Source organism: Salvelinus namaycush, chromosome 26, assembly GCF_016432855.1.
Source record: "Salvelinus namaycush isolate Seneca chromosome 26, SaNama_1.0, whole genome shotgun sequence".
NCBI lineage: Eukaryota > Metazoa > Chordata > Actinopteri > Salmoniformes > Salmonidae > Salvelinus > Salvelinus namaycush.
Window position 1 is genome coordinate 28960611 of NC_052332.1, and position 19776 is coordinate 28980386.

General features: G+C 41.0%; 2 protein-coding genes across 4 annotated transcripts; both read right to left on the minus strand.

Annotated features, from left to right (window-relative positions):
• Positions 1–129: 129 nt before the first annotated feature.
• LOC120021354 (peroxiredoxin-5, mitochondrial-like) lies at positions 130–12223 on the minus strand. The gene is made up of 6 exons (XM_038965080.1): positions 12092–12223; positions 7128–7262; positions 6427–6558; positions 1291–1329; positions 770–834; positions 130–648 (listed from the first exon to the last, which is right to left on the minus strand). The coding sequence occupies exons 1-6, from the start codon at positions 12182–12184 to the stop codon at positions 540–542; spliced, it is 573 nt and encodes a 190-aa protein (XP_038821008.1). The 5' UTR covers positions 12185–12223; the 3' UTR covers positions 130–539.
• Positions 12224–14594: 2371 nt separating this feature from the next.
• On the minus strand, positions 14595–19320 carry LOC120021356 (mannose-P-dolichol utilization defect 1 protein-like). Of its 3 annotated transcripts, none has more exons than XM_038965087.1 (7): positions 19127–19320; positions 18744–18809; positions 18429–18561; positions 18213–18264; positions 17839–17889; positions 15457–15567; positions 14595–15253 (listed from the first exon to the last, which is right to left on the minus strand). In XM_038965087.1, exons 1-7 carry the CDS (start codon positions 19239–19241, stop codon positions 15131–15133), a joined length of 651 nt encoding a protein of 216 aa, XP_038821015.1. In that variant the 5' UTR covers positions 19242–19320; the 3' UTR covers positions 14595–15130. The 3 variants fall into 3 exon arrangements, with proteins under 3 accessions (XP_038821015.1, XP_038821013.1, XP_038821014.1); XM_038965085.1 differs by having other exon boundaries at positions 17839–17957; positions 18213–18298; positions 19127–19314; XM_038965086.1 differs by lacking the exon at positions 18744–18809 and having other exon boundaries at positions 17839–17957; positions 18213–18298; positions 19127–19317.
• Between the last annotated feature and the right edge of the window lie 456 nt (positions 19321–19776).

Below are 19776 nucleotides of genomic sequence, written 5' to 3' on the forward strand. Positions count from 1 at the left end.
TGTATGCAAGTAGTTTTGCGTTACGTTGATTGCAAACCTTTTGATGAACTTACAAGGATTCAAAAGAACTGCCATGCCTTTTACTTAACAGCATATCAGGATCAAATAATGTAAACGATTCAGACATGGTTATTGCTCTAGCAGGAAATTTTATTAGGTAACAGATTTGAAAGTATACAGAAAGGATAGGATTTAAGTGCCATTCAGCTTCTCTCTTGCCTCTGAGAATTTTTAGACAATCTCCCTGAGCAGCCAGTAATGACATCAAGTAGGACTGCCCTGCCATCATACATAAAGTCCCCAAGACCGGTGGAAAAAACCAGCACACCTCTTTGCAGTCTTGAGCACATCTATTTTTTTTAAATCAGTTTTGTACTCCAGCTTACAATGGCTGTACATTAAAACCACATCTATTTCCTGCCACTGCCTTAGATCATGGTTGCACAGATGTGAAAAGAAGGGTCAGGTAAACTAGAATGATAGTGAGTAGTAAATAAAGTTAAGACTTCTGTGGTTGGAGTGCTCTGGTCCCAATAGGCCTACACCAGCTCAGAGAGCATGTTGGAAGCCAGGCTGCAGCTGAGGCCGGTGCCATCAGGCTCCACGTTGATCTTCTTCACAACTCCATCCTCCACCACCATAGCGTACCTGAGAGAGAAGAAATGTGACAATGGGTTGATGCTTTTTGCAAAGTAAAATCCAAATGTTGAGAGAAGTGAGTTACCCACTCTACAGTGTGTTGCAGCAACACTAATATAGAAGACCTCACCTCTGGGAGCGCTTGTTTCCAAGTGCAGCCACAATCTGATCGTTGTCTAGCAACAGGTCCACTGCCTGTAAAGAAAATAAAAGTGGTGTCAAATTCACACAAGAGAACTTAAAGATCCAAAGCAGCAGTTTTCAGCAAATCATTTCTGGGTAACAATTAAGTACCTTACTGTGATTTTATAGTAAATTCAAAGAGCAATTTCTCAAGCAAGAATTTTGCTAGAACTGTCAGTGGTATGAGTGGGGAGGGGAAAACTAACCATTATTGGTCTGTTAACTAATTTACAGCCTGGTGGTGTCACCCATCAGGGCAAAATTCCATCCCACCAAAACAAGCTGAAGTTTCAGGCAGTCTTACCCTGCGAATCATTACTGGGAGAAATGCAACTAAAAGAGCATTCTAATTTTCTGAATTTCATAGTATTATTCCAACCTCTGTGTGGAAATTTAAAACACAGGCATATCATGTTTGACTGCACTGGGCCTTTAAATAAAAATCGAAGCTTTGAAGACATATCTGACCTTAGTGAATTCTCCAGTAGGATCAGCTAGCATTCGCACCTGCAAAAGACATTAACATGCAAGTATAAAATCTGTACGCTGTAGCACACATTTGATTAAACTAAAAAAAGGTATTACTTTCATACACACAAGATTTCTTATTTAAACTCCTGCAACTGAGGTAAAGACAGTTTCAAGTGGGGTGTTTGACGGATATTCGCGCTTTCAAACCACTTGAGCCACAGACTCCAAATAAGTGTCATGTTGGAAAAATTGCACAACATTGCACAGGTCTTATTCACTTTCCAAAGATAATAAACATGTGGAAATGTGAGCAGCATTTTGTATTCCTAGTTGAATTAGTAAATGAAGTACAAACTTTTCATTTTTTACATTTGAATTTCAATAGCTCCTTGGTCATGTGACCTGCTGACTTCAAACAAGGTTCAGAATGTCCACTCAGTGGGCCTACACATTGCACACCCTTTAGTTTGTCCATTTTCATCTCAAATGAATTTTCAAAATTTAAGTTTAAGCTTGCAGGCCATCATCTTACATGGGTGTTAATTATTACTTGTTTTTTTAGAAGTTACATTTTCCAGCCTCGCAATAACTATCTTTCACCTGGACACTGAAAAGATCCGCAAATGGCATGGATCAAGGACAGGAGAGGTGTTCGAACAGAGGTGCTTATAGGCCTCATGAAAAACAGTGTTTCATATGCTCTTTTTAATCACAGTAATAGGCAGTGATGTCAGTCAGAGTGAGCTTGATGACATGAAAATCCTTTTCATAGCATCACTTTCATATACTTTACATTAAGACAAATCCTTCTACGTTGAGTATTAGAACACAGTTTACATAACCTGATAATGACTTGATATTTGAGTGCATTCACAACAAGCCACCTGCAGACAACTTACAAAATGCAATAGTGCATTTGAAGGTTCGTTTTTCTGATGAAAATAGTTATTTGATGCACGGCCTACTATTTCTAACTGGAAAAATAAATTCCTACGTCTTTTGTAAAATCCTTTTTCCAAAATTGATTTAGGTACATTTTTGTGAAGAGGTATGAGGGTTGTGATATGGGTCATTTAATAGTGAAATCATTTAAGGGATCAATACATTTCTATATTGCTTCCCCAGTATCTGCATGAACCATCAGGACAAGTGTTTTTGGTTGACCGTGCTGGACAGAAAAAGGAGGAATCGGAACACGCTGCATTCAAATTCAGGTCTTAGTTATTCCATTGTACTGGATCTAATACATATTAGCATTTTACATACATGTAATAATTTATGACATACTGTGAAAAACTCTTGGCTGCTGGCTCTGTCACTTTCAGACATGTGCAGAGCAGACTGAAAGGGGAAGGGTAGCTCTTGACTTGAACCACAGGGGTTCTCTGTAAAGAGAGAGTAATCAAAAAAGGCACAGACACACCCCTTGACTTTCAATTGGCACTCTTGACCTGTATGTATTCTCTCCTGATTGGCTCTGTGGTGCACAGTCTGGCTAAAGTGACAGAGGTATGAGGAGAGACATCCTCCTTTGTATTTATGGGAACAAATATTTCCTAACACTTTGGATCCTATTCTTGGATAGTTAGAAGACAATGCATCAATGCAAAAAATACTAATTACTGTCCATGAGTAACCTCAACCTTGTGGGTCTGTGGGCCAATAAAGTGCCAACTGAATTCTACCCCTGACTAGTCTCTCATGCCCCTATGAACGGGGACACAGGGCAATAGTTTTTAATCTAAACCAGCCCTTTTTTACTGGAGTACACGAACCCCTAATTGGGGCTCTTTTCTTGACACACAGTAGCAGTTTACCAGATAAGAAGTCATGAAGATCAAAAAGTAGATTGTTGTAAGGGTGTATTACATCCTGTGCTGGCCCCATTGTCATCCATTCTGGATTCTGAGTGGTAAAATCATAGCTGAAAAACGCCTCTATGCATGAGTGTACTGTATGTGGGAATATCTTATGTCCATCCTACATGTAGTGTTGGTACATGGAATATTCCTCAACTGCATATATCATAAATTGCTATTGCAAATAGAAGTATTATGTTCAACAACTGACATTTTCAGATATTATTTTGACAAACACACTTTGGTGCTTACAAATCATTCTCTTTTGTCATAGATATGGTGGGCACGGTCATCTGTGATCTTTGTGATATGACTTTCTTGTGAGATGAAAATGGACAAACTAAAAGGGTGTGCAATGGGTAGGCCCACTGAATGGACATTCTGCACCTTGTTTGAAGTCAATAGGTCACATGACCAAGGAGCTATTGAAATTGTAAATTGGGAAAAATTAATGTAAAATCTTTTGAGATGAAAATGGACAAACTAAAGGGTGTGCAATATAGAAGGGTAGTCAGTGGACATTCTGAACCTTGTTTGAAGTCAGTAGGTCATATGACCAAGGAGATATTGAAATTCAAATATGTAAATATATCATTTAAAATGGTGCGAGATGTAAAATCAACAACAAAAAAGTGTGCAATGTGTGTCTATGCCATCGGGTTAGCTACAACTAGTTTTGAAAGTTTTAGGAGTAATGGTTAAAGAGCTATTGAAATGAGAAAATGTTGATTTGTCACTATGTTGACGGTCCCTAACTGCTGTTGGTGAACGTAAGGAAAACTACAGGCGAATATCTGTCGAATATCCAACCTGAAACTGTCTTTACCTCGGTACTCCTGCACAGTTAAGGGCCGTGAATACATTCAATCCGAAACAGCAAGCTTGACATTTAAAGGTAATTTCCATTTGAGCTGACATCGGCAGCGTTGACCTTGAATGCGATCGCCGTGAATGTGGTAAACCTGCCTTTAAAAGACGCATTGTCTAGAAGCGCAACTGGATGAATCCCGGCCTAACACTCTTAAATGCAACATGTTCAAGAACAGGTCCTGTAAGTGACGGGGATAACACTCAAAGCCACAACCATATGTCAGGTCAGACTAGGGCTGTGGAAGTCACGAAATTTCGTCAGCCGGTGATTGTCAGGCAAATAACTGTCGGTCTCACAGTAATCAACATAATTAACACATTTAGCATCTCCTGGCTGCCACACAGCCTACTAGCCACTGATGCAGACCTTTGGAACATCTACATTTTAAAAAGTCTAATAAATCAATGTAATATAGCCTACACCTTCAAAAATTCATTATTTTAAACAGGTCTAAATAAGCATGATACGAAGAAGAAGAACCGAATAGCATATGGAGTTTTCCATATGTTATGTCCTGATCTGGGTATGCCAAATGGCTGTGGGCTACACTAGTTCATGTTATTGTATGAAGAATACAATTGAACAAAGCTGAATAAAATAGAAAGTACATTTTCTCCAAACAATTTGAGGAAGTGCGCACATGCAGCTATTCTGTGTTGAGCGGTTAACAAATAAATATGTACTCTATATCCTTAATTTAGAGTTATTAATGTAACTCCAGTTGTTCTACAAACGTTGGGCTATATGTTTTGATTTTTAATACATTGTAAGGCTGCATGATGCGACTAATGATGATTTGATAAAAGTCGCTTAAAAAGCATGAGCTCTGCTTTGTTTTTTGCGCAGGCTTTACACACCATCAGTCTCTCATTCACAATTTGACAAGCACTTGATTATGCTTCGAATTTCATGGCTGCATTTCTTTTAGGGCTATAATGTGCCCTAAAAAAATAATTGCCTTTGTGGCCAGTGGACGTTTGGCCACTACAGTGATATATACCTTATCAAAACATATAGGCCCATGGGCTAGGCTACATGAGGTGTACGACTATAATTAGAAGGAAAAAAACGCAAAGAAAGGCATCGTCTCATGCCTTATGCTGGGCATCATTCACAAGTCATAGGCTAATAGTGTCAACCATCAACTATTCTTGATTTAATCTTATCTTCACATATACTAAATAATGTGTGAAATTTGTTTTGATTTAGAATGGGCCATTATCATGGTCTCGAAACAGGGGCAGCAGGAAAAAATACATGTCATCTATGCACTTAAATAGAGAATGGGGGACACTTTTCCCATGGTTCGTTTTCATGCCAGCCAGGTAGGCTATACTCCTGTTGTAAAGAGAAGCAATGTGCTTAATATTAGGAAAGTTGAGAAATAAATATAGTAGGCCTAGCCTTTAGAAAGCTGATGGGATCCTCTTTTTAATAGAGGCCATCACTCTGTTTTCATGCGCAATTGCATAGCCTATAGAAATGTTGACAACATGAGCTCATGGGCTCTCATGTAGTCTTTGATTAGATTTTCAATCACATTTGCATTGATGTCAGAGTAATTAGAGGGACATTAGAGTGCAGAGTACCAGGGAGTTAGCAAGTTTGGTAGGCTATTAATGACCATCAGCAGCATCAGAGCTTGGAGAAGCCTAATTACCGTGACTAAACGGTCACGTGGAATTTGAACATAGCAACAGCCCTGGGTCAGACCAATGATATAGAGACATATAAATCATTGGGTCAAACCGGTCTAGACTGAAGAGCCACACTGTCTGAAGGATCTCACAATATAATTCAACGAGTTATGGTCTTGATGTAGTACATGTTTCTGTTTGGGAGATAAGATATATCCAATGACTTAACGGGGCAATCTGCAGTTCAAACAACAAAGCAGACACACCGGTCGCCACTGTTTTTTTGGCAAACAGCTGAGGAATTGGGCTTGGGAAATAGAACCTCTCAATCTCATAGACAAAGCTATGGATGCCAGGACTGACCATCTATGAGATCAACATTATAGTTAAAGTTTCCCACCTATACAGTGTTTGTTTACAAAAAAATGGAGTAAAACATGCTTACATTTGGGATTCTGATAGGCTACGACAGTTGAACTAAGTTCATGAGGCATTTGTAAATTATATTCTTCAAGAATCAATAGATATCATTCATTTAAAAGTCTAAAAATGTATGTAGCAACTTCATATTGATTTCTCAGGACAGATGCCTGCAACCAGATGAAAAAGTTTTCCTGTACCAAGTAAAATGCTGGACATCATCGTAACCGAACAGAGTTTTTCAGCCATAGCCTGAGGAATACACTGCGTAGACTACATTTCAATTACTATTCAGAAGGCTGAAGGCCAAGGTATCAGCTTGTCATTTTCAAACAGCATTCTGCACCTTGCCTTCTGCTCCATGTTCCTTTCCCCAGGCAGCCATAACGAATGCGTCGTTAACGGAGACGCAGGCGACCTCCTGTACACCCTTGCTCTTCAGCTCTGCTGCCTGCTCCACAAAGCTTGGAAGGTGAGTCTGAGGGATACAGGAGCAAGAAATGACACGGGATGTGAAACAGTGATTTCAGATGGTGCATAAGGGACGTATATGGGCTGCGTTTAGACAGGCAGTCCAATTCTGATCTTTTGACCAAATCACATCAGATCTTTACACATCAAGTGCTGATTTGATTGGTCAAAAGACCAATTAGTGAAAAAAATTATTGGTCTGCCTGTCTAAACGCAGCCATGGGGAAAAAAGAGTGCTAAAGAGAAACGCACATCCAGGTCCATTCATTGAAACTAGGATGATCTAAATCAGGGGTAGACAACCCTGGTCCTGGAGTGCCAGGTGTGTTGAATTTAGGCAATCACTGACCTGATTAATTAGCTCAGTGTGGTGCCTAGTTGGGACAAAATCCCATTCTAAATCAGGGTTTCCCAAACTCTGTCCTGAGGCCCACTACACAGCTGATTCAAATAACCAACTCATCATCAAGCTTTGATTATTTGAATCCGATGTGTAGTACTAGAGCAAAAACCAAAATGTGGGGGTCCCCCCCCCAAGGACTGAGTTTGGGAAACCCTGCTCTAAAGGGACATTACCTTGGAACACCCAGGAGTGAAGGCCCCTGGCACAGCAAAGAGAACTCCCTTCTTCCCCTTGAAGAGCTGGTCCATAGACACCTTATTGCCTGGCTCATTCTCCTGAACCTCCACAGCAGGAAGCTTATCCCCAACCTAGTGTGTGTGTAGAGGGGAGACAATAGTTCAATCAAACACTGTTGAAGGTGAATCAAATGCTATGGAATAACATGAAAGCAAACCATGGTTTTGTTGAACATAAATTGCAACTCCTATTTAGTTAGAGATACATAATTATGCAGTTGACTAATTCCGTACTCATGTACAGCAGAATTTGGTGAAGAATGTATTGGACCCAGGCAGTGGTTAGGGACAGTCTGCCACCACAACAGCCTTGAAAAGTTACTATTGGAGCATGAAGACTTTGCTTAATGTTAGAGCAGAGTCCTTTCTGAGGCACTCACTGACAGCAGCTGGTTTAGCCATGTGCAGTGCTGGTGCATCCACCGACGAGCCTCGTACAAACAATCCTGATCGCAGAGGTGTAACCAGACCTCACCTTCTTGAGATACAATCGCTTAGTCCAGTCCACGCTCCAGTAGGAAACATGCGTTTCTCTTTGCTCCCTCAGAACAATAACAGATTGTGTACTTTATTTCAAAGGGATTTTATCTATTCATTCTCATAACTACTGGAATACATTTGTCAATAATATCAGTTGGGAAAATGTTTGATTATTACCACACAAATACCTGTGTGTTAAAGTAGAGGTCTCTTTCAGAATTAACCATAACTATTACCCTGTGAATCATTACATGAAGAAACACACAACAAAAAAATTCACATGAACTGTACTTTTTGTGTTGAGCATCAATGAATGGTTGTGCATTTATTTTGGCATGGTCTACATGTAAAGAGATTATGGCAAGATATTTGTAGATAATGATATGATAATATTCTTGATGACTTTTGTTTATTATAGGAGAAAGTGTGGATCAGTTTCCTTAACTACAATAAGGATAAAGAAAAACTTTTACCGCAAATTAATTGTGCCAATGGAAAAATCTCATGTTCATAAATGTCAATTCACTAATAAAAAACTTAAAAACACTAACTTTATTTCTATAAGGAGTTTGAGCAGTACATTAGGATCATTCTAGAAATAAGAAAGCTGTTAAAAAAAGTCAATTTGTGTGTCTTTTAAGGTCTTTGTATAATCTCTAATTTGTTATACCCCCTAGCATATAGCGTATACAATGAAAGTACAAAATGTTAGGAACATCTTCCTAATATTGAGTTGCACCCCCTTTTGCCCTCAGAGCAGCCTCAATTCGTCAGGGGGCGTTCCACAGGGATGCTGGCCCATGTTGACTCCAATGCTTCCCACAGTTGTATCAAGTTGGCTGGATGTCCTTTGGGTGGTGGACCATTGTTGATACATGGGAAACTGTTGAGCGTGAAAAACCCTGCAGCATTGCAGTTCTTGACAAACTCAAACCGGTGAGCCTGGCACCTACTACCGTTCAAAGGCACTTAAATATTTTGTCTTGCCCATTCAACTGTCTCAAGGCTCAAAAATCCTTCTTTAACCAGTCTCCTCCCCTTCATCTACACCAGGTACTCCCAAACTGGGTTACGCGTACCCCGCAATGCGGGGGGTATGCCAAATAAAAATGTGATTCCCATTTTATTTATTTTTTCTCACATTTTCAAACAGTCCATTTATATTTTCCAACGGGGTGAGGTTTTTTTCTCGCCTAAGTAGCCTCGTTTCATTGGCAAAAATAAAATTAAACCATCTAGTGTTCAGCGAAATAACAACACAATGTCAAATACAAGTAGCCTAGTCAAATAATTAACATCCAATCACATTAACCGTTACACTCTCGCGGGAATTCCACTAACGGTCCGTATGTAGCCAAACGTAGCTGCTGCTCATTCCGTTTGCTCGAAAATTGATAAATGGCAAATAAAAAGTAAGGCCCGCGTCCATAGAGACACATACCAGCTCTACTGGTAGTACTGCTACTACCAGCAGTACCTACACCTGCACCTATCGGCGACACAAGTTGTTCTGCTTCCACGAGCACATCCAATGCTAGCATCAGTAATTCTACATTTGTTGTTAGCCCAGCTAGCATGGACACTGACAGTTGTGAACCTGATGCAGCCGAAGAGCTACTACCCCCTTACCCGGGAAAGCACCGAACAGACAGGGATGTTGGACCATTGAAGAGGCGCAAATATGATAACTACATTGATTTGGGGTTCACTTATATTGGGAGTAGTACCTTTCCACAGCGTGTTATGTGGAAAAGTTCTATCTCACAACTCGATGAAACCTTCACTCTTGCACAGACATTTAGAAACAAAACATGCCAATTTGAAAAATAAGCCACTAGAGTTTTTTTTAGCAAGAATTAAGATGACTTTCGAGTAGTAACACATGTATAAAAGCAACAGATATCATTAATAAGAAGGGTCTGGAAGTGTCTTATATAGGGAGCTACCGAGTGGCTAAGACAGTCAAGCCCCATACTATTGCGGAGGACTTCATTCTTCCTGCTGATATGGCTGGGACAATGCTGGGGGAAAAGGCCCCAAAAACTATACAGACAATGCCTTCATCAAACAACACTGTTTCACGACGCATCAGTGACATGGCAGGAGACGTTTTGAAACAATTACTGCTTCGCATACAAGCCAGTGAATTGTATGCGTTACAGCTGGAGTAGTCAACAGATGCGGCAGGCCTGGCACAGCTCCTGGTATATGTCCGTTATGTTTATGGGGGGGTCAATTAAGGAAGACATCCTCTTCTGCAAACCAGGACAGCATGAGAGGATATTTTTAAAGTACTGGACAACTTTGTGACATCAAATGGACTTTGGTGGTAAAGATGTGTTGGTATCTGTGCTGATGGTGCAAAAGCCATGACAGGGAGACATAGTGGAGTGGTAAGCAAGCAGTTTCTCCCAACGCCACTTGGGTACACGGCAGCAAGAGTCTCTCGGTGGATGCTGCAAAGGGAATGCCTGACAGCTTTAAAGACGTTCCAGTGAAAATTGTTAACTTTGTTAAAGCAAGGCCCCTGAATGCTCGTGTATCTTCTGCAATATGCAATGATATGGGCAGTGACCATGTAACACTTTTACAACATACAGAAGTGCACTTGTTATCAAGGGGCAAAGTATTGACACGTTTTTTTGAATTGATAGACAAGCTTTCTTTCCCCATCATAATTTTCACTTGTCTGACTGCTTGCATGATGACGAGTTTCTCACACGACTGGCCTATCTGGGTGATGTTTTTTCCTCACCTGAATGAACTGAATCTAGGATTACAGGGACTCTCTGCAACTATATTCAATGTGCGGGACAAAATTGAGGCTATGATTAAGACGTTGGAGCTCTTCTCTGTCTGCATTAACAAGGACAACACACAGGTCTTTCCATCATTGTATGATTTTTTGGTGTGCAAATGAACAAGCTTACGGACAATGTCAAATAGCGAAGCACCTGTGTGAGTTGGGTGCGCAATTATGCAGGTACTTTCCCGAAATGGATGACAAACTGGATTCGGTATCCCTTTCATGCCCTACCTCCAGTCCACTTACCGATATCTGAACAAGAGAGCCTCATCGAAATTGCAACAAGCGGTTCTGTGAAAATTGAATTTAAAATCATAAGCCACTGCCAGATTTCTAGATAGGGCTGCGCTCAGAGTTTCTTGCCTTGGCAAATCGCGCTGTTAAGACACTGATGCCCTGATGCCCTTTGCAACCACATACCTATGTGAGAGTGGATTTGCGGCCCTCACTAGCATGAAAACTAAATACAGGCACAGACTGTGTATGGAAGATGATTTAAGACAGACTCAATCCAATACAACATTGCAGAGTTATGTGCGTCCTTTCAAGCACATGCACCCTTCTCATTAACCTGTGGTGAGTTATTCCCAATTTTCAATTAATAAATACAGTTTTATATGTAAGATGTTTAAATAAAGAGCAAAATTATTGATCATTATTTGTGCCCTGGTCCTATAAGAGCTCTTTGTCACTTGCCATGAGCCGGGTTGTTACAAAAACTCATTCTTATGTTTAATAAAATGTATAGTGTGTGTGTGTGGCAGGCTTACAATGATGGCAAAAAACAACATTTTAGAGTGCGCTGACCCTGGTGCTAGAGGGGGTACGCAGCTGGAGGTTGAATGTTTGAAGGGGTACAGGACTATAAAAAGTTTGGGAACCACTGATCTACACTGATTGAAGTGGATTTAACAGGTGACATCAATAAGGGATCATAGCTTTCTACTGGATTCACAGGTCTATGTAATGGAAAGCGCAGGTGTTCCTAATGTTTTGTATACTCAGTGTTTGTTTTTCTTGTTTGTAAACTACTTGTATGCATACTGGTTTTTCGTGCAATACAGGTTTTTCAAAAACCCATCCTGATCTCGCGAGCATACATTACATTTTGCTACATGGATACCGAAAAAGAATGTCAATTTGCGAGATGAGGATGTTTCTTCCGAGGCTATCCACCTACAGCCACAAATAATAAATAAATATGTGGATGTAGAAAAATCTATGGATAGGGGTCTAAGGCGGTAACTGTATAGTAATATTTATTTGATAGAAAACGGATTTCATGTTGTAAATCCTTTATGTATACTTCCTTCATGCGTCAGATCTGATTCCCTACAAATGAAGTGGACAAACCTTCCCAATCCGGTTATCTAATCTTGCCGGCTATAAAAAGCAAACTTCGCTTGAATGCAACGGCCGACCATATTCATGTTTTTACCCCAATCAGGACAAATGCCTAGTTGCATCATGGACTCGAGAATGGCGGCTGTATGAGTCATGGACTCGAGAATAAGTATAATAATCACGTTTTACAAACCTCAAAATTGTTTACAGTCAAGGTCAACAAGGATCGTTATTTTTAGATGTAAAAAAAATAGTTGACAGCATTTCTTACCTTGATAGGCATGTTGACAATTATCGTGGTGTGTAGTGGTCTGATGCACTGGACAAAACCGGTCCCTTTGATAATCGCTGAGCTGGAAATCATTGGCCTATGTTGAGGCGAGCCCCTTTGACGCTGTTCATTGGTAGCAGACGACGTTCAGTGCGGATGTCACAAAAAAAATGGTTTACACAATTTACCCCGCCCCAAGCGTCCGTTTGCAACGGAATTTACAATCCAGAAAATACCAGTTTACTGTAATACTTATTTTGTAAACTCTAACTGGTGGCTGCGGGCGGACTGCGTAGGCCTTTTGTAGGCCGCAAACATTTTTGGCCTCCCATGAGAAATTATTTTCACAAAAAATGTGCGAGCTGAACTGTGAATGGTCCTGGCGCACCAAAAACAAGTGTCAATGGAAGCCAGCTTTGGTTTTGACATCACTCCTATCAAATCACATTGAGAGCATAAATCATTGACAGAAACAGCATGAATTGTTACCTCTCGTTGTGTTGTCCTCCTGTGGCTAGTAGCTAGCTAGCTATTTTAATTGTGGCAAGTTTTTTTGGTTGAGAAAATGCCAAGTGTGTGCAAATCTGTCATCAAGGCAAAGTGTGGCTATTTGAAGAATCTCAAATATATTTTGATTTGTTTAAAACATTTGGTTACTACATGATTCCATATGTGTTATTTCATAGATTTGATGTCTTCACTATTATTATACAATGTAGAAAACCCTTGAATGAGAAGTTATTCTAAAACTTTTGACCAGTAGTGTATATCACGGTCGCAAGGCATATGAATTTACAGGTTATAGAGCAATCAACGCAATTATCACAACACATAGGTTGTTATACAGTGCATTCGGAAAGTAGTCAGACCCCATGACTTTTTCCACATTTTGTTATGTTACAGCCTTATTCTAAAATAGATTCAATAATTTTTTTCCTTCATCAATCCACACACAATACCCCATAATGACAAAGCGAAAACAGGTTCAGATATTTTTGAAAATGTTTTAAAAATAAAAAACAGAAATACCTTATTTAGTATTCAGACCCTTTGCTATGAGGCTTAGGTGCATCCTGTTTCCATTGATCATCCTTGAGATGTTTCTAAATCTTGATTGGAGTCCACCTGTGGTAAATTCTATTGATTGGACATGATTTGGAAAGGCAAACACCTGTCTATATAAGGTCCCACAGTTGACAGTGAATGTCAGAGCAAAAACCAAGCCATGAGGTAGAAGGAATTGTCTGTAGAGCTGCGAGAACGGATTGTGCCGAGGTACAGATCTGGGGAAGGGTACCAAAAAATGTCTGCAGCATTGAAGGTCTCCAAGAACACGGTGGCCTCCATCATTCTTAAATGGAAGGAGTTTGGAACCAACATTTTCTCAACAAAATTTCACTTAGGGCCCACATCAGGCTAGGGCTGGCTCTGACTGCGTGTATGGATGTGGGTAGCAGACGCACATCCACTGTAGCCCCTCATGAGTTCAGATTCCCCCCCACCCCTGCCCTAACTGAACAAAACGTGGACAAGTATTGGACACGCAGATCCTTAGATCAGAGCTGTGAAGGGTTGGGCCGTACAACGGAACATCAAAAAGCAGGACAAAGGCATAGAAACCCTGCCACACGTATCGATGCGTCAGGGAATTTGGAGATGCATAAGCTTGTACAGGTAGATAAGAACAGAACACATTGGGCCTCAAGCAGATATGAGCCAGTCCAGATATGAAGCTTAACTTCAAGTGAAGGTGAAAAAAATAATTCACAGCCTTCCACACAAACAAATAAGATCATTACATGCTGCACCCACACAGTGAGACTACCTTTCTCATTAAGGATGCACCAATTGTGCCTTTAAGGCAGTGTAATTTGGTAAAATATTGTTTACCTAATTTTAACATTGTTTAACTGCATAAAAAAACATGTTTTCCCCATCTCAAGAGGTTAATTTAAAAAAAATACTATTGTAAAGTGCCAATGAAGTACCAGATAAAGTAACAGAGTTGACTGTAACAGGGTTGATGTTTTCATCTTAAGCGATAAATCCCCCTTGTGACAGTAGGAATGAAAGCTTGTTGTGTGCAACAGGGGAGGGGCAATAGAATGCAAGTTTCACAAAAATGTTTTAATTGTTCAAACATGTCATGCCCATCTATGAGTAACAGGGTTGACGTGTTGTGCTCTAATTAGTTTTTTTATACCATAAAACACACAAAAAATGGCCAAAGAGTAGAACCAGTTCACCTATATTTACAGATTTCACTATTATATGTCCAATGTTACTTTAGAAACAATTTTAAAAGGAATAGTTTCAATAGTTTATGATTAAAACAACATTTCAGTTCATGTTAACAGGGTTGACCTTAAAATGAGGAACAGACGTAAATGAATAATAATCTTCAGACATTACTGTCAAAGCAACAAAATAACTACTGCTTTGGAATGATCTTAAGAGAAATTTAGGGGTTGAGTAGGATAAAATCCTTAAAGTCAGAAAAACATGCACTTTAGCAAGTCTTTATTCTTTAAACTGATTTCTTGTATAATAAAAACAGACATATTCAAATGTAATATTGGTGCACAATTTATACTTAAAATATCAAAGGGACTCAAAAGGCATTCTATTTGTGGAACGAGCCTGCTGTATGACAATATATTCAAAAGTTTTATTAATAACAAAATTGAACAAATTCAATAACCCAATCCCCATATATGAGCCAATGGAGAAGCAAAAATGTATCTGTAAAAGACACAATAAGAAGGGAAGATATTACACTTCTGCAGCAGCTTTCCTCAAGATAGGCATGAGAATCACAGTACACTTTGGTCTCCGAGCAACAACGCAATTACTGAAAGTACAAATATATATACCATTTATATAGTAATATAGTTTATAGAGCATTACATTTTATTATGTGACCTGAAATTGAACAAACTTTGCCATACTACACACACACAATAGAATGATTGAAATAACCTAGAAAATGTATCCCATTTACTATAACAGCGGGTCCTTGGATTGAGTTGTGGTTGACCACTACTCTGTCTTGTCTTTAGTACGGCTATTCCTGTAACAAACCACCTGGGTCAGGAGCAGGCAGCTGAGACAGGCAGCCACTACATGGGTCACAGTAGAGACAGAGCTCCAGTCTCCAGTTTCCTACAGAGAGGGATAAGGCCAGGGGAGGAGGGATGAGAGGGGGATAAGGCCAGGGGAGGAGGGATGAGAGGGGGATAATGTAGGAGAAGGATGAGGAACAGAGGAGTGACAAGGGAAAAGAGATGGTAGAAGTCAAATGAGAAGGCAGGGTAGAATGCAAAGAGGCATTGAAAGGGAATGTAAAGGTACAGAATTTTTTATACCTGTAGAGAGGTGAAGATAAGAGCCAGGGAGCCAGTGAAGACCAGGAACACAGACAGAGCTGACAGCTGGCCCGTGTTGCCATGGTAGTAGTTAGTCCCTGCCTGGATCACCTGGACAAAAATCCAACATAAAACAATCAACAGTCAGTCTGTACAAGTCAATATAGGCAAATGTTTATTATGACCTAACATAAGCAGTTCTCTTTTCTCTCGATTGACAAAGACCTAAATGATAGCAGCAGACTAATCTAATGTTGTACTTCTCCTGCTGAAGTTTGAGATAAGCATGCTTATCTCATCGGCCAGAGGGGTACACAAAAAGCAAGATCTATGACTTAGCCAGCGAACTATTCTGAAATAATGTTTTTTCTGAAAGATGAGCATAAAATGGACACGGTCTAATTGACTCAACAACCAAAAACGCATATCTAAGCGTTGCTTTCTTAAATGGACCAGAAAATCAACCTTTGTTAGCAACCAGGTAGCTAGCAACAATGACAAGAAGCTGCCTAGTGATCTCTGGCCTCCCAACAAGCTGCCCACTTGACCCCATCCCCTCCTCCATCTCTGGAGACCTTCTCCCATTCCTCACTTCCCTCATCACTGACCGCGTTCCAACTGACTTCAAGATGGCCAGAGTCGCTCCTCTCCTTAAGAATCCAATACTCAACACCGCTGACGTCAAACTACAGACCTGTATCCCTTCTTTATTTTCTTTCTAAAACACTTGAGCGTGCCGTCTCTGACCAATTCCCTCGTTATCTCTCTCAGAACAATCTTCTTGACTAACCAGTCAGGCTTCAAGACGAGTCACTTAACCGAGACTGCTCTTCTCTGTGTCACAGAGGCTCTGCCAAAGCTGACCCTCTCTCCTCTGTTCTCATCCTCCTAGATCTATCCGCTGCATTCGACACTGTGAACCATCAGATCCTCCTCTCCACCCTCTCAGGGTTAGGCATCTCAGGCTCTGCACACTCCTGGATTGCATCCCTACCTGACAGGTCGCTCCTACCAGCTGTCTTGGAGAGGATCTGTGTCTGCTCTCACTACTGGTGTCCCCCAGGGCTCAGTTCTAGGCCCTTACGTTTCCTTTTACACCAAGTCACTCAGCTCGGTCATATCCTCACATGGTCTCTCCTATAAATAACTGCTATGCGGATGACACTCAACTACTCTTCTCCTTCCCCCCTTCTGACACCCAGGTGGCGACACATATCTCTGTGTACCTGGCATACATCTCAGCTTGGGTGTCGGCTCACCACCTCAAGCTCGAAAAAACTGAGATGCTCTTCCTCCCGGGGATGGCCTGCCAGCTCCAAGACCTCTCCATCACGGTTGACAACTCCACGGTGTCCCCCTCCCAGAGTGCAAAGAACCTTGGCGTGACGCTGGACAACACCCTATCATTCTCTGCACACATCAAAGCAGTGACTTGATCCTGCAGGTTCATGCTCTACAACATCTGTAGAGTACGTCCTTTCCTCACACAGGAAGCGGTGCAGGTCCTAATCCAGGCACTTGTCATCTCCCGTCTAGACTCCTGCAATCTGTTGGCTGGGCTTCCCACTTGTGCCATCAAACCCCTGTAACTTATCCTGAATGCCGCAGCGTGCCTGGTGTTCAACCTTCCTAAGTACTCCCCGCTCCTCTGCACATTACACCGGCTTCCAGACGAAGCAAACATTATCTTCAAGACCCTGGTGCTTGCCTACGGAGCAGCAAGAGGAGCAGCATTACCTTCAAGCTATGCCAAAACCTACATCCCATCCGAGCACTCCGTTCCGCAACCTCTGGTCTCTTGGCCCTCCCACCCCTTCGGGAGGGCAGATCCCACTCAAAGCTCTTCTCTGTCCTGGCACCCCAATGGTGGAACAAGCTTCCCCCTAAAGTCAGGACAATGGAGTCCCTGCCCATCTTTCGAAAACGTCTGAAACCCTAACTCTTTGAAAAGTATCTTAAATAACTATCACAGTGCCCCCGACACCCATTAAGATGAAATGTAAAAAATAATCGTAGGTGGTTTTTTTCAGCTCTTTGTATCTTGTTATTGAGACCATGTCTTGTTTTGAGGTGTTTTGACTGATGTCATGTCTATGCTAATATGGCTAGCTAACCAACAACTGTAACTATGTATTTGAGACCTGTGCTCATTGTGCAAATGTATTCGTTTTCAATAAACATTGAGACAAATTATAGTTTACATGCTGTCAACAGTTTAACCAACCCAGTCTGTTTTGCTCCATAGTTTCACAAGCATCAGTTTTGTTGCTAAACAACCAACACGTCTACACCATCTGCTGACTGTACCTTAACTGCTATAAGCCTTGCAGTTGATTACATTTCCATGCAAATTGAAAATAAAAGTATTGTATGGTATCATACCCGGCTAGCAACAACAGCCAGCATGCTGGAGGCCTGCATCGCAGGGATGACCTGTTCAGGGACCAGAGGAGAGGTCAGGAGCAACATAACACCACCGTAGGCCAAGAGGAATACTATACCTGCAGGAAACAAGGACAGTTATGACACAGCCCTGGTACAGAACATACACTCATATTCCTGTGAACTGTTGAACTACTTTGTCATAACATTGCCTAATTTGCTCCTTTTACCAATGGGATGGTGACTTACCAAACAGTAGCTAATCAACGTGTTAAAAACATTTAATCTCGCCACTATTGTGAGTATTGATGTAAAAGGAATCTATAGGCAGGCACATTGGAAGCACAAGTATACACAGAGAGGAGTGGTCAAACCTTTGAGGGTGTTACCACTGTAGTGTTGGATGAGGAAGCCCATGGCCAAACCCTGCATAAACATGAACAGTCTCTCTGACCAAGCTCTGTGCAGACAGACACAAATGTTGTCAATAACAGGCTTTGTCCAATTCACTGGTTTGCGCTCATCACTGGATTAGTGTAAATCACTTTTGTTAAAAAGGAGTGTGTAATAAAAATATGAATTGATCATACTCAAGGGGAATGTTGTTGGTGATGCAGTAGACCACAGGACCTGTGATGGCATAGACCTGCAGTAGGACAGACCACCAGCTGATCCCTGATGCACTCCTGGCCCTCAATACCTTCCACAGCTGAGGGAGCTGCGCTGTTTGGCAGACCGACAGGTGGAGGAGAGGGAAGGGCATATGAGAGAGGGGGAAAAGCAAAAAGGCATAGCAACAGACAAAGAGATATTTAGATATACAACCTCTGCGTAACAGAGGTTTCCCGATTATTAATCCTTGCATAATGTGTGAGAGCAGTCGAAGACAGAGAGAGGTTTCTCACCCATCACAGTCCCAAGAATGATCCACACTCCCACAGTTTTGCTCAGAACTATCTTCCAGCATGGCACTATTATTACCCAAAAAAAGTATTGTCAGACCACCTAAACCAGTATGAAGCTGTGACCCAAATTTCCATATGAACATCTGGGGTGGAGGACTTGTTAAAATACTAGAAACTATCTACTGTAGGCTTTACAAGACCTTCGGCAAGGCTTATAAAAACACTGTATACAAAAGGTGCTGAAACATTGTAAAACTTTAACAATCACGCATGCAACAACTTCCTCAGCTTTACTCTACGTAAGCATCTCTAAATAACAAATCTGAAATGAGTATCACGTCAGCAGCACATCTTTTCCGGACCAACAGGACAGCGAACCTCACCGTGGAGAAAGTTTAAGTCGACAAAAAAGTAGTTGTAACATTTCTCTGGCAAAAAGTATGTGAGTAGAAACTCTTTAGTTGGAGACAGCAATTCCTCCAACTCCGACGTGTCCATCGTTCTACAATTGTGTGCCCTTGGAAAGTTTTCCCACTGATTTTAGGGAAACATACAGTTCCCCAAAGAGCCTTCCCAAACATCCTTGCCAAGTATAATGCGGAACTAATGTCATTAAAGCGCTGCAAACGGGAAGCAAAAGCTGTTGCACTTTTTCCAGTGTCCAATGAGAAGACAGTTTTAGCAAGATCCTCTCTGATCCAACCAATCAAAACCGAGAGACCAGAGCACATCTTTAGGTTCCATTGGTGTCAATGACGGAGGCAAGAGTTTGGCAGATAATGTGCTGTTTTTATTTAATTTTAAAAATGCCTAGGTTTTTAGCTGAAGAGGGTTAATGTCATCTTCCACAGATGACCCAGGTTCAAGCCCATTGACCATATAGATAATGTGCCTCCTTCTGTAAATGGTGGACTGAGCTATAGCCCTAGGTCATAGAGATCACTGTGCATGAGGCTATGCAGGATACATGTCTAAAGTGTTGATGGTAAACTGTTAGTATGGGAGATAGTTCTAAATACAAAAAGTTCACAAA